This window comes from Apis laboriosa, unplaced genomic scaffold (genome assembly GCF_014066325.1).
Source record: "Apis laboriosa isolate Shangri-la unplaced genomic scaffold, ASM1406632v1 scaffold40_cov151, whole genome shotgun sequence".
In the NCBI taxonomy this organism is placed as follows: Eukaryota; Metazoa; Arthropoda; class Insecta; order Hymenoptera; family Apidae; genus Apis; species Apis laboriosa.
The window spans coordinates 1,933,488-1,949,172 of record NW_025223180.1 but is presented as its reverse complement, the minus strand read 5'-3'; the positions used below and the strand labels follow the sequence as shown (position 1 = coordinate 1,949,172).

General features: G+C 34.6%; 1 protein-coding gene across 1 annotated transcript in view; it reads right to left on the bottom strand.

Moving 5' to 3' along the window:
* LOC122715930 overlaps nucleotides 1-13,368 on the bottom strand; it is a 188,745-nt gene extending 175,377 nt beyond the window's left edge. Inside the window, exon 1 of the mRNA XM_043938527.1 lies at nucleotides 13,240-13,368. Within this exon, the coding sequence (XP_043794462.1) occupies nucleotides 13,240-13,363 (124 nt within the window). The 5' untranslated portion in view covers nucleotides 13,364-13,368. The remainder of the gene's footprint in view (nucleotides 1-13,239) is intronic.
* Between the last annotated feature and the right edge of the window lie 2,317 nt (nucleotides 13,369-15,685).

The window sequence follows — 15,685 nt, the reverse complement described above, 5'->3', positions numbered from 1 at the left end:
AAAAAAAAAAAAAAAAGAAGAAAAGAAATGAAAAGAAATGGAAAGAAAAAAAATAATGAAATACGCAATACTCGAAATGCGTGGTCGCGTTACAAGTGAGCGTATGTTTGATGCATGTCAGCATGTGGCGTATCTTTCACATATACGTATACCAATGGTTGGTTCTCAAGGGGTATCGGGGAAGACATATTGAATTTATCGCTCGACAGGATATAGCAAGATCGTAGGGCCGTATTCCAGGAGAATGAATTTTCCCATAGACCTCTTTGCCTCTTCCTTCGCCCTCGCCATTCCGGTAAATGGCATTACAGTTATTCGATTTGTTTCTTCGCGTCTTGATAGCACGGATACGAGTTCGAGGGTATTTTCTAAATTCAACACGAGTTAATTGAGGCGAAAATGGCACGGATATCGATAAATTTAACCCCAGAAATTGCAAATTTTACATGTTTCTCGATTATTATTGAATAACATTCGAACAAGATGTGAAAATGATTTATTTGATCATTTTGGAAGCAAGTTCGCTTCAAGTATATTCTTGTGCTTATTAAAGTGCTGTTATTAAAGTTTTTTTTTCTGTGAAATTATTAAGAAACTAGAAAAATAATTAAATATCTTTTAAATATGAGTATGTCTCGCGTGTCGTCTATTTAAAATTATTTAATTTAAAAAGAAATTGCCTCTACTCTGACTAACGTCGAATGAAAATATTTAATTCTACGTTATACGGTAAGTTCACATAATCTGTTGATCTCGATCTTGCAATTGCAGTAATTTCACATTTCTTCATATTTCAACGAATTTAATTAACGCAATATTTAAAATATTTCAATTCCGTGAAAATTCAAACTGAATATTCTATAACATAACACACTGAAAAAATAAAGAAAAAAAAAAAAATGGAACATTTCGTTCGATATATCGTTTTATCTTTGGTAGAGAAGAATTTTAAAAATTAAATTTCTAAAATTAAAACGATCCAAAAATATCCATTCTACGAAAAAAAGTAAAATTACAAAATATTTAATGTCAAAGATAAAAGATTCGAAAATCACTGCGCTCTTATTCATACTTGAACGATTGAATCAAATAAAAATCAAATAAAAATTAAAATATACATAATATACCATCATAAATCAGACATTATTTATATTTACACGATATTCAAAATTCGGATCATCCCCTCTTATAACCCCTCCCTCCTATTCAATTTTATTTCTTAATCGTCTGTCTCGTCCGAGGTATCATCATCGTGACGTGTATAGCACGAATTCGAAGGGACATATTTTTCTCGTGTATTTTCGACGAGTGTCTCATTGATCATTTGATATCTATTGAACGTGCCGCCCGTGCACCAGGCAACATCGTTTCGAGTGCAGCCGCGTACGTACGTACTCGTGCAGGGTGGAAGAAGAGGGTTGCACCGGAAAAACGGAAGTGTGTAGGTGGGCTGCGTGGTAGGAAGAGGGAAGGAAAGAGAAAGAGAGAGAGAGAGAGAAGGATGGAAAGGGTGGAGGAGCGGGAAAGGGTTGTAGGTGCAGATGGCGTGCGCGATAATACCCACGGCACGGATGAAAGGGTCTGCTTCTGACGCGCACTGTTCCGAATTGCCGGAAGGTTCGAAAAGGACAAACAGCTCAAAAAGACAAAAGCACAGACGGCGGGAGCACGCAAATGAAGAAAGAGAAATCGATAACTCCGTAACTCGCTTTTGTATATTTTTAGATCTTCTTTTCACCATCGAACGACGCGATGCGAAACGTCCGAGCGGGTGGACGGAGTCGAAGATGCGCGGTGATCGATAAGCGGATTCGTGGAAATTTGGAGGGGGATCGAGGATCGAAACGAAGTGGAGAAAATAAATTGATCAAGTGTAATATTGCGGGGATATATATTTTACGATATTTGGATGGACTTAACGTAAAATGTAAAATCGATGTATTTTACGGGGGGGGATTTATTAATTAATGGTGTTACGTTCTATCAAATTATCTCGTGTAATTAATCGTTAATGCGCATCTGATAGAGTAAAAGTATACCATTCTCTCATTTCGGATAATTGTTAAAATATTAAATTATTGTTATCGATGCTACGATAAATTCATTTTCACTTTTGTAAATTGTAACATATTTAAAATATCCAGGTAATATTTCGAATATAATCTCGTTTAATTAATTAAAGCTCTCTTAATAAGTAGGATTTTATTAACGTTGCCCTAGTTCGCGGTATTTTGATATCAATACGCTTTACAAATTTATTCAATTACTTAAACACAATTGAACCCCCTCCCCCTCTCGTCTATTTACCTTCTATTGATCGTGTTTAAAATGATACTTCACCGTTTGTAATATACCTTAATTAAATTACCTTATCTTAACAAATTATATATAAATTTTAAACGAATTGTATTACAAATAGCATTGTAAAAATATTCCAGGTAAATAGAAAGAGATCCAATTATTCATAGATCCGAGTAAAATTTAAAACATTATACAATTCGATATTTTTTCCAACACCGAACGAATATTATAAATTTTTGACACAACGATAATTCCTATCGATAAATCGGAAGCAAAAAAAAAAAAAAAAAAAAAAAAAAACTACTTGATTGGTTACACTTTGATTCGGAATTACGTTATCATTGAAACGTGAAATGGACTGGTATCCACGAACATTGGAAATCCATTTCGAGTGTCCATGAACCATTTGTCCGTGGACCTTGCTTTTTCTTGTCCCTACTCCACCGTCTGAAGATACTTAACCGCTGGTCTCCTCGTTCGTGAGAAAGACACTTGAAATATACGGCGACATATATCGAACAGGAGCGGGGAAGATAGAAAGAATTAAGATGGCATTTAGTCGAAATTGTTCACGCGGAAAATATAAATGGATCATGGTCAACCTTATTTCACAATATTTTACGCCACGGTGGACGGTCGAGACAAATTAAAACTTCACGAGACGAACGAGGCAATTTTTCGGCAAAAGTTGAACGTATTTTTCATACAAGACAATTCGAAAAAAAAAATAAATTCGAGGAAATCCCGTAATTTCAAACGATGAGGATATCGATGGTCATCCATCGAAAACGAGAAATTAATTAGAAATCGTTCGAGGCACTTTTCACTTAGACGAAAAAGATTTTAATACGAAAGAAAATCTTTCGAGTTTTCAAATTAAGACGAACGAGGCAATTTTTCGTAAAAATTGAACGTATCTTTCATTGAAAACAATTCCAAAAATGAATTCGAGGCAATTCGAAAAGATAATTTTAAATATCGATGGTCATTCATCGAAAACGAGGAATCAGAGAGTCAAAATTCGAGGACAGTGATGGGGAAAATTTAATATTTGAAGTTACGAATATAGTTACTTCGATAATTTATTGTTCGAAACATAATAATAATTGCAAATAATTGTAATAAAACCAAACGAGATTATATGAGAATTTTTAACTTAATTTAACTTAATTTCTATTTTTCAATTTGAATTAATACCCAACTCTGTTCGAGGGTAACAAAAAATCTTTCGGATCCCCGAGCAAATTAAGACGATCGATTTCACGAGACGAACGAGGCAATTTTTCGTAAAAGTGAAACGTATTTTTCATCGAAGACGATTCCAAAAAAAAAAAAAAAAAAAAAAAAAAATGAAATTCGAATTGCTTCGAAAAGATGATCATCCATTCGATGCGCTTTCTCATTCAGGCGACAGCCAAGATTTGAGGGGAAAAAAAATCTTTCAGGTTTCCATCAGGTGCCTCCTCCTGGTGAGTGCTCAGTCCTGCTGGCATCGAGGAAACATTAAATATGGCCGTAGGATCTGTTTGCACTGCCCTCGTACGCCCAGCAGGCGAGGTGAGACAACATTTACCTTAGCCGAGCTACCTCCTTCGACCGAGACGTCTCGGTTTCTTTGAGGTAGCTTCAGGATGATAGATGCAGTCTCAATTTTCAACCCCTCCCCTTCCCTTCCCTCTCCCTCAAAGAGACCCCTCCCCCTTCGACTTCCTTTCCCTTAACTTTCCGCTGGTTGCCGCCTGTTGAGGAAAACGCTCTCTTTGCGCCGGAATGCCAGATCCAGGGGGGCTTTCTATGAATACCGGATGAAACGTGAATGAAACGAAGTAAATACTTGCTTAGTAATGACGTCAATGCACTTTTCGAAAATGTTCGCGCGAATGGCGGTGGCCCATTGGCGGTGGCCGTCCCGTTCCGTGCAACGACGACGTGCGGAGGACGTTGGACGACGTCGACACTGTCGAACGTGTTTCTTTTAATAACGGATCGTCGATCCACTACTGCAAAGAGAGCGCGATAAAACGCACTGTGAATGAGCGGGCGCGCAAAAGAGGTCGGAAGAATGTATACCCACGCGAAGGGAAGTATTTCGTTCGAATGAAACGAGGGTAAATTTTGATGAGAGGTTGAACTAAGATTCGAGAGTCGACGAATTTCTTAACGAAATGAACGAACGTTATGGTCATGCGCAGCGTCGATAAATTGAAAGGAAAGAAAGAAGGAAAGGGATATTCGATACGTCTCCAATTTCACCACTAAAATTTCTTCTGTTTACGATTTGTTCGGTTCCGGGGGAATATTAATTCCCTTGGACTCGGTTACTTACCACGCTCAAAGTTGGAAAACAAGGTTAATTAAACCCACTAGACAAATATATAACGTGGATAATACTGATAGCTCTCCAGTAAAATGTTATTATGCGATTCATAAAGAGAATTATATCGAGACAACATAACGGTGGTAATTCTCTGGAATGAGAGAAAAAGAAATTCCTTTCTCGTCCGAAGTAAGAAAACGTGTGTGATCCCTCAAATATAGGGAGGAATTCGTTGAAGTTTAAAAGTAGTGGAAACAGAACTGGAGGAAATGGAATACATCTGACAAGAACGTAGGAGAAGTACAAGAATGTATTTACGTAAAAGGGGACAAATTCCTTTAATATTTGCTACGCTTGTGTGCCAATATACTAGGTCAGGGGGAGATGTGAATTGCGTAACCCGTCCCGAGCATCCACACGCATCTATGCTAGGAATGTGTGTATACATAACGTTGCTAGGAATTTCAACCTCAAGTATTTAAATTAAAATTTCATAAAGTGTATCGCGTGCTGGTTCTTTAAGATCTTGCTACAATTTGCTCTTTGTTTTTAAAATTTGGTTTAAAAGAAAAAAAAAAATATATGAGAATTTTTTAATTGCATTATTATTCTCTTTTTTTTTTTTTTTTTTTTTGATAAATGATAATTTTACAATTTATTATCTATCACGCATATATCTACGAATATTTGCAAAAAATGCACTTCGATGTACTTCGTTTATAAGATAAGACGAAAGAAACGTTCCACATTTTTCCTCGAAAATAGATCTATTGCTCTCGAGAGATTGAACTGTATTAAAGCTTACGATGCATCGATGCACCGATGCTCTCAAAGAAGAAAAAGAAAAACGGAGGATAAATCGAAGAAGTACGATATGATAAATTTAATGCGTAAAGATTATTCTTTTCTCCGTTCGAGACAAGAATCGACAACTTTTCGCGGCATTTTGCTAAAGAAGATTAAACACTCTATCTGGATTGCAAATTAAGATGCGTATAAATCTGACATTAATTTATTGCATTAAAATGAACGAATATAGAAAAATGTTTCCATTAAAATTCCAGTTAAAAACACTTTATACGATAAGTAATTAAATACAAAATGCATTCTAATAGTCATCAAATGGAATCCTTGAATGTCAATTACCTAATGGTATTTGTGAGAATAAGAGTATATAATATAATTGATAACTTAATAACCATCTTATCTCGTGTTCAATTTACAATTTTTTTATAATACATATATAATAAAATTATCTTATAATTCCATTCTTATTTCATAGAAAATTGTAATAAAAAAAAATAATACATGATTATTGTTATCTCAAATTTAATTTTTTGTCAACAAATTCTCTCATCAAAAGAATCAACAAAACAAGGCAACAGTATGAAAGATTAACCTCTCTCCCTCCACTCTGATTCTCAGGGATATTATTTCAACATAAAAGAGCTGAATACTAGGAATAAAGAAAAATATGCAATATATTTTTATACCTAATTTTAATACTAGAAACTGGACATTCTATATACATTAACCCTAACCTAACTTAATCGAATTTACTTTGGATCGTAACTTTGAAACAATACCACCAAAAGATCGATCGATCAAAGGCGAATATTTGGCGAGATCGAAGGATATAATAGCGTGAAATATAAGGAGGCGAGAAATTGGCCTGGTGAAGAACTCGATGAAAGATCCAAAGATCCAAAGATCGAACCTTTCAATTGATTTCGTGGAGGCAGATTGGCCGTCTCCAAGTTACCGATACGAGCAGCCTCGGTAATTGAGGTGGGGCACAAAGAGAGGAAATCGAGAAAGCGACAGGCGAGGTGGGCGCACAGCGCCGCCAGCGATCGGCCCTCGGCCCCTCGCTGTTGCTAATTCCCGCGCCAGGATATTTCGATATAACGATTGGAAGCTGCCGCTCCGTGTTACAGCTTGGCGGCTTTCAATTTGAAAGTTTCATGGGCTACCGTGAAAAAGCTTGAATCTATTTCGAAATTGGGCGCAGCGATTGTGGGAATCCATCGATCCGCGACCCCTCTTTTCTTCTTTTTTGACCGTTCGCAAGAATCGTTTCGTTATTTACGTCGAAGAGGGAAGAATGTTTTCGTTCTCACTCGTCCCATTCGTGGAAGCGTTTCTTTGTCAGGGGGATAGTTAAGAGGGTAGGTCTAGGAATGGCTGGAGATGGTTGATTATTTTTGCTTTGAGAAAAAATTTGACAAAAAGAAAAGAAAATTTCGCGTGAACAAGCTGTTGATAAATCGTCGAAAGAATTTAACGGTTCGATCATTTTTTTTTTTCTTTCTTCCATTTTTTCGGAACCATGGAGAGATTAAAATGCGCCATCCAATCTATCGGATGAGATGGGTAAAGCGAGCGTAAAATCTATTCGTTTTTTGAAAACGAGGGGTTTTTAACGCACCAATTAAAAATTCGGAAGCAATCGTTTTTCCACCAATTTTTTTATTCTCTATTTTCTTAAAATATCTAAGAACATTAACAAATCTTGAAAAAAATACAAAAAAATATAGTCTTATGCAAAAAGACTAATTGTAGCCACATTTTCGGGCGAGAGTAAGCACAACACTGTCTAACCAGTACATTCAATTGTATTTATATAGAAAATTGCAGGTCTCACGTTTTCTTAAACGCGACTTAACTCAAGTGAGTGCGTTAAACGATTATTCACAATTTAAGAAAGAAAATAATGGAATAGAATTCGAAGTTTTGAAAATTGAAATACGAGATACGTAATTCGTACGAGTCTAACGAGTGACGTCACGGGACAAGAGAGAGTCTGTCGAAACGAGACGAGGAGGAGGAGGAAAGAAGGAAAAGAAAAGTGACAAGAATGATCGTTCATAACTCAACGGCCTCGATCATCTTAAGGGAAGGAATTTCGCGGTCTGTCGGCCGCACGTGAATTCCACGGAAATTGAGTGGAATTTTGCCAAGTCGAAGGGCCGTTGTCGGCTGTGATGCACAGTCTGGGCGCACCGCGACTATCCCGGGGGATAAGTAAATGGGGAAAGAGCGAGTCACTCCTTCCCGGATGCGAAGTTTCTTACCGGTGGAGAGTTTAGCAAGAAATCAAGCCGGCAGACAGTGACAAGGGTAGCCACGGAAGGGAGGAAGGAAGAAGTGGAACGAGTGAGAGAAAGGGTGAGAGGGAGGGAGAATGTAAGAAACAGAAGTATATAACCGGTGGTTCCGGTGGCCGGCGTGAAAGAGAAATCGTCTTCGCTCGAAAAAAAAAAAAAAAAAATAAATGAAACGCTCGAAACTTTATTGCCAGGAAAGAATTTTTCGTTTCGATCGAGTTCGAAATTCGAGATCTCGAAATTTTTATCGATCATCTGAGATATCGATACAATGCAACGTCGTAATTTTCGTTAGGATCGAAACCGTGTCTCGAGTGATGTATATATATATATATATATTTAAACAGTTTATTTATTTTAGAAAATTCCACTTGTCCAAGCGATTAGATATTTCTATCGATCGAATAATATAGATCGAGGCAATAATAATCTAATAATCCTGTTATACCACTTTAGTATTATAGCAGAAACTTGAACCTGGCTAGTTCCCCCTTTGTACTCAATCTATTACGATGTTTCTCCTAGTCCATTATCAATCAAAACTATTTGCCTAGGGCTGCTCTGCCAAAGCTTAAAGTCTAAGCCGAGCTTAAAGGCGGCCTCACGATAGGTAGTTTAATCTCAACTGGAGAGTTTAAAAGCCCGTTTTGGCTTTACGCGACACTTACCATATCACGAGAAAACGCGATACAATTTTTTAATAAAACGAATATCTCTGCTTCGTTGTGTTAATTATCAATTTTAGAAGATCGAACGTGTGTGAAATATACAATAAGAAGAATAAAAATATCGTAGGGAATAATAAAATTAAATTATTCGATTAAAATCGAATAAAAGTAGTTAGTGGAATCAATTCGAATTTTAATTACCGTAATCATCGATAAAAGAAATCGATAAATGTTAACGATTAACAAACGGGGGAAAAGGAGGAAGACTATCTAGTGGAGCACTCGAAGCAGGAGCAGGTAGTTGTAAGACAGAAGGATGAACACTCGCAAATATAGAGCAAGGGTACTTGGGACGAGAAGAGAAAAGCAGTGGGTTCGTCGAGTGCGCGACACTTTCTACAAAGGTGAAAATCTATACGGACCACGGGAAAATCGATGCTACATGGGAGAGAGAGAGAGAGAGAGCTATCGCGCAAAAAAAAGCTATACTGAACGTCTACCGATCAAAGCCGATCGAGTTCTTTTAAACGAAGCGAAACCCTTTTCTTCCGATTTATGTTCGAGATACTGGAAACTGCATCGGCCTCGTTTTCCTTTTTAAAGGAAATTTTATTTTCGGCGCGGTCCCCCTTGTTTAAATGAAATATAAATAAACCAAAAAAAATATAATATTTAATTAACCAAAAACCAAAATATTTACTCTTCGAACGAAAACTACGATCCTTGATGATAGGCATAGCTCTCTCGATCGAAAATTACTTCCTCTAAATATTTTTTATACATATTATAAACATATCAGAGAGCAACATTTAATCTTTTAACGCGACGAAAGCTACGTAGATCTAGATCGAAAATTTTTCGCACAATTCGATACCGCGTATATAAAATATCATAGAGCAACATTTGCTATTCAACGCAACGAAAGCTACAATCCTTGATGATACGATCGAAAATTATTTTTTCTAAATATTTTTTACATACATTATAAACATATCAGAGACTATTCAACGCAACGAAAGCTATCTTGATGATCTTTGATGATAGACTCGATAAATCTCGATCGAAAATTTTTCGCACAACTCGAACCGCGTATTGAGAAAAATATCATAGGGCAAGGTTTGCTGTTCGACGCAACGAAAGCTACAATCCTTGATGATAGGCTCTCGATCGAAAATTATTTTTTCTAAATATTTTTTACATACATTATAAACATATCAGAGACTACATTTGCTATTCAACGCAACGAAAGCTACGATCTTTGATGATAGACTCGATAAATCTCGATCGAAAATTTTTCGCACAACTCGAACCGCGTATTGAGAAAAATATCAGAGGGCAAGGTTTGCTGTTCGACGCAACGAAAAGCTTTGATCGTTGGTAAAGAAACGATAACAAGAGATACGAGTAATTATGATAGGCGTAGGTCTCGATCGACGTTATATGAACATTGATCGATCGCACATGACCGCGAAATCAATGCGGTACGGCTGTTCGTCCGAGCTAATTTGACTGTCGTAATTAGCTTCGTTTATCGGTCCGTGTCACGTTCGTCGTGTACTGGCCGCGGCAACGCGGTAATCTTCCTGCTGCCGCTGGAGCAAACAATTAACGTTGTTCCGCTAACTTTGCCGTGATTACAGCAATTTTCGCATGACAGCTCGCTCGTTTACCGAGGCCTCTACCAACTCCGCTATAATTTCACACCACGAAAATATACGACCGTTGCTGGATACAGTTTTCCTTTCGACTCGAGGAAAACTATTTTCCCCGCTCTATGAAAAGACGGTTTCGGGATTGGATTTGTTGTCATCGGTCGGGCAACAATATTACCAATTAATGTATTTCAAGCGATAAATTTTTTTCATTTCGTTTTTCTTGAAAATGGACGAGCGTTTATTGAAAAAAAAAAAAAACAATAATTAATCCATCATTGATGTAACGTCAGGTTTGCGTTTTCACGAGAATAATAAAAAACATGGACGAGGCGAATATCTCTGTTTACGCACGCGAAAACGATATATCATGTCTTTCGAAATCCACGTGTCGTCGTTCTCCATGAACTCTAATTGAAATCTAATACCGCGCAGATTTGTTTCGTTCGAATTCGTGACAAATAAATTTCAAGGGACGATCGAGTGGTGGAGCGTGAGAGTGAGAAAAATTTAATCGAATTTAAAACCGTGATAGAATTTAAAAAAAAAAAAAAAGCGAGTAAAAGGCAAAAGGGTATGAGACGAAAATCAAATGTGTATGTTATGTTTATAAAAAATCTCGTGTCGGTTAATGAATAACTCTTCGAATAATGGAATATTTTATTATTTCCCTTGTTATCCCGGGAACGAAAATGATAAGCTTTGCGCGGAATTTCGGTGGGTTGGAAGGCTTTGTGAACACGTAAAATGTATAAGGAAAGCCGGAGGAAACAGACGAAAGTTTATTAAAGCCAGGAAAAGAGAGAATCCTCGAGATGAGGGTTGAAATTAACAAAATAACTGGTACAAAGGAAAGTAAACCGAGTGATATACGTATGACCGATTGAACAGTTAATAACTGGGAGAAATGAAAGGAAGGAATCGAGTTCAACATGAAACGGAGATTATTTGCGCCAACCCTCGATAACAATAGTCATTCAACGTAGAAAAATATTCTGAGCTTAATTTAATTTTGTATTCTAACTCGTTGCTTTATTAAATTCGTCTTATTGCGCTTATCTTTAAGTTAATGTCAATTATACTTTGAAACAGCAAAAAATATTTTAATAACAAATGCGAGGTTCTTTCAAAATTCTGTTTAAATCGATATTAAAATCATTGAAATATCGATCTACGCTTAATATTTAACGACGAAACTTTACAATATATATTTGGTATACAATAATAGAATGCATGTAAAATGCAGACGAAAGACGACCGATAATACCAAAAAAAAAAAAAAAGATTATCATCACATTGATGTCTTCAAAGTAATCCCTATTTATTTTGCATAATGTTTCATGGTTGCAAATGGTCGAGAAACGTAAAATTAACACGAAATTTTACCACCGGTTACGCCGACTAAATGCATCTAAAGTAAGCACTAAATGCTCTAGAAAGAAGTAAAGTGCAACTTTGGGTAATGCTTATGCAACATTAATATTCAAGACTCGCATTAGAGTCACCTACTAAATTGCATTCTTTTTGCTTCCTCTTATTGCGTTCTAGTCCAATCTTCTTTTTTATTCTTGAATCGATAATCGTATTAATAAATCAAAATTACCTATTTTAAGTTTACTCAAAGTACTAAGAGATAGTAATCCCTTTTCGATAAGAGATTCTGCTCTGCTGAAACTTCGAATCTCCCTCTATGAAATTTTTAATCAGATTAAAATATATTGAAAATTTATAAATTATAAATCTTGTTGATATTAATACGAGATAAGAATTAATAAATATAATTGTTACAGAAAATATATATGTTCAAATTTCTAACAATGAAATTTGTAATAAATCAATCCTCTTGTAACTGTAGTAATGTGTTCATTCACAGAAATATACGTATACATAATTCTTTCGTTCAAATAATTATAAACCATGCAGAATTAAAAATTAAAATTCCACATTGTTAACATTCAATAAGCAACATAACAATGAGTTTCAGCAATTATAATGGTTACACAGTCGTAAAAGCGATGTAGTAACGACTGAACAAACGTGCAACTGATCGATATACATTGCACGCAACCAGTTCAATGAAGAAGTCAAAGTTCTTTTAAACTAAAAACCTATTTTGAAATGGCAAATACATAGTAAATTTTATTTTGTTATTCTTTTAAACTAAATTTTTTTTTTATTAATATATATGTTCATGATAATATGATGTTACATATGATTTTACATATTCGGAATAATTATATTTTATAATGAATCAACAAAGTAAAACGTTTTTTCAATATTTTTCTAATCGATGAAACAAAATAATTTTTTACGTGTTAAATAATGTTAATAATTTTTGATTTGATAATAAGTTTGCAAAGAATATATATCATATATCATATATATATAGTATAGTTTCATATACAGTGAATAGTTTCTTGTCACGTGGTTTTCGTCATAGGTTAGAAACAACAAAAATAATCGCTAAATATAATACGAAAAAAATAATTTTGCACGAAATGAATAAATTTCTTGAAATTAAATTTAATTTGATCGAATTAAAATTGTTTACACGAAAAAATTTAGATTCGATGAAAATATATATTGTCATTAAAACTAAATAAATTCAAAATAATACGAAACTCGACATATTTTTTCAATTGTACTACTTTAATTAAAGTTCGAGAATAATTTAACTTCTTTTTTGTTGTCTATGAGCATCCGCAACTTTCTAATCTAAACTTTCCACGATGAGCGTATTGTTTGCATTAATTACCAAGTAATATTTCAGAATGGTTATGTTCAAGAGCAAAGTGGTCGGTGCTGAACAAATTGAATCTGACGCAATACCTTTTAACGGAGAAAAAGGTTTCAATTATTAAAACTCAATTTGTATTAAATTTTTTAATACGATTATTTAAAACGAATTAATGATAAAAAAATTAAAATAAAATTAAAAATGCATTAACGACAATAATAATATTAGTTCGAATATGTTCTATTGTCATAAAACGTGAGTGAAGTTTTCAATAAATCGCAACATCTTCGGAAAACAATTTCCGAAGCGCATGACACGAAACGTTCAAATCACATTTCGATTCTAAAACAATAGTAATTCCGTCTATACCGATTCATATGGTACGCGTAAATTAATAATTATCGACGGTGAAAACAGCAAAGAAGAAAGAAAGAGAAAAGTATAGACAGGTACTTACATTTTTTATTTATCTCGCCGACGATGCCTCGCGACAACAAGCCGAAAAGGATGGCGATGGTTAGAAAAAGCATAGATTTTCTCGTCCCTGGTGCGTCCCAGCACCAGGGCGAGCCTCGTGACATCACGGACATATCACTCTCTCTCAACGAGACTCCATACCGGCTTCCGCGAAACTTCCGCGCGTAACCACCGTGAACATAACCTTATACATCAAAGTCACTCGCGGCGAACAGGTTCGTATGATCGGCTTTCAATCGAAGCACGATCCAAATATAGAAAACTGACCGGTATTTATACGAAGAAACGCGCGAAATTGACACACACAACCGACTTGAATCTCGTTGACGAGCTACCGGCATCGGTGCTCGTCACTCGGACGCACGTACGCTATTGACATCGGGGAATACTCGCCGGATACTCTACTCACGGTGGCGGCCAGGTTGCGACGATCACCGACGTAGGTGTTCGCGCACTCTCATGCGCGCTATCGATCCGACAAACCCCGCCAAACCCCACGTCGCGTACACTCACCACCGTCCTCCACGAAGACGCCATATTTGTGTACATGCGCCTTGAGGACCCGGAAGTGCGCTCCTTACCAAGCGATTTCTTCGTTACTCGTTCGAAAGTTCGTCGATCTTTCGATTTCTTCTACGATGTTTGACCTCTCGCGTCGGAATCTCGCGTCTTGTACAATCGTCGTTTCGATGTATCGATCGTGTACTCATCACGTGACCTACTATCGACTTTACTATGCGACCGCATCTTTAAAAGCATATCATTGCTAAAAATGGATTTATCGTGTGATTTCTTTAAGTGTTTTAATGAATTCATTGAATATACATACGTGTTAAATGAAGTTGGAGTATTTATTTCTTATTTATCATAATTTATTTTATTTGTTTGATTTAAACTTTTACATTTATTTGCATTTTAAATAATCTTTAAAATTGTGGAATGGCGATAAAGTTTAATAAACAATTTCATTATTGTAAAATAAAACATAGTCACATTTCAACCTTCATGAAAATGAATTTCTATACTGTGCCAAAAAACAGGTATGATATTTTTAATGAGATTATTATTATTTATTTATTTATTTATTTATTTATTTACGAATCTAAATAACAAAGACAAACAATTATATGATTTTTTTTTAATTTTAATTTTATTATTTATGCAACATATAAATTTTACATTTAATTATATTTTCTGTAATAATGAAAGAAATAGTTTATAACCTAAAAATATTTTAGGAAAAGAAAAAAAGATATTAATTTTTAAAATTACATAATAATAATAAGAAAATTCCATTGCATTTTTGACGTGAGTTATTGATAAATAATATCAATGTTTACGATTCTTTTATACATATAATTATGTTGGAATTTAATAAATAAAATACAGCTGCATCTATAAACTAGTATCGTTCATATTAAATTAAATTCTTCTGATATCTATATTAGAGACTCAATTATTGTACTTAAATGAAAATTTATAATTTTGTTTTCAAACTTTATTATAGTTTTCGTTATTAAAATCTTATTATATATAATATTAAACTAACAAATTTTAAATTACAATTAAAATTAAAAATGAAAATTTAAATAAAAATTAATCTAATTAATATTTATATTTTCATTTCAGATACAATATTAAACTATGATTGATATCTTTATTTTTTAAAAAGATGAAAATGATATATAAATAATTACGCGTTTCATGGATTACATTTCACGCCAAAGAATAATAACTTGTTTATTCAAAACCGCGAAATGCAGTCACGCAGTTTCATACTTCGCTGCATGAATCACGATTGATTTAATTTAATATCGTTATCATTTAGAAGATAATCGGTTCGATTATCGGTACTTCAAGGTCACTCTATCACAATTTTATTAAGGTCAATCATCTATAGGATGGTTCTCGAAATAATAAATTCGGCTTTGAAAATAAATTAATCGAATAATGACTATAAAAAAAATAGATACTTTAATTATTCGTGAATCGTAAAATTGATCGATATGGTATTCGATTAAATATTTATCATAATAATATAATTTTCAAGTCAATTTTATTTACTTTTGTATTACTTTTATGATACACGTAATCCTTTAATTTATACGCATTTTCTAAACTTTAGTAATTTAGAAAATTCAGCAATTTTTTGTATTCTTGTCTTGTATGTAGTAAAGTATACACAATACGTTCAAATAGATCTTCATGCATCGTGAGAACTACAAGAGAACTATAATTCAATGATCAAATCTTGTAAATCACCCGTTATATCTGATTGCAGTGATCGAACACCGATAACATTATCGCGCATGCAATTATTTTTTATCCGTGATCAAGGCTTTTTGACGTCACACTTATGAATATTCGCCCTAAATACGGTATTAAAATTCAAATTTTTAGCGGAACGATACCATTATGGAAATGGG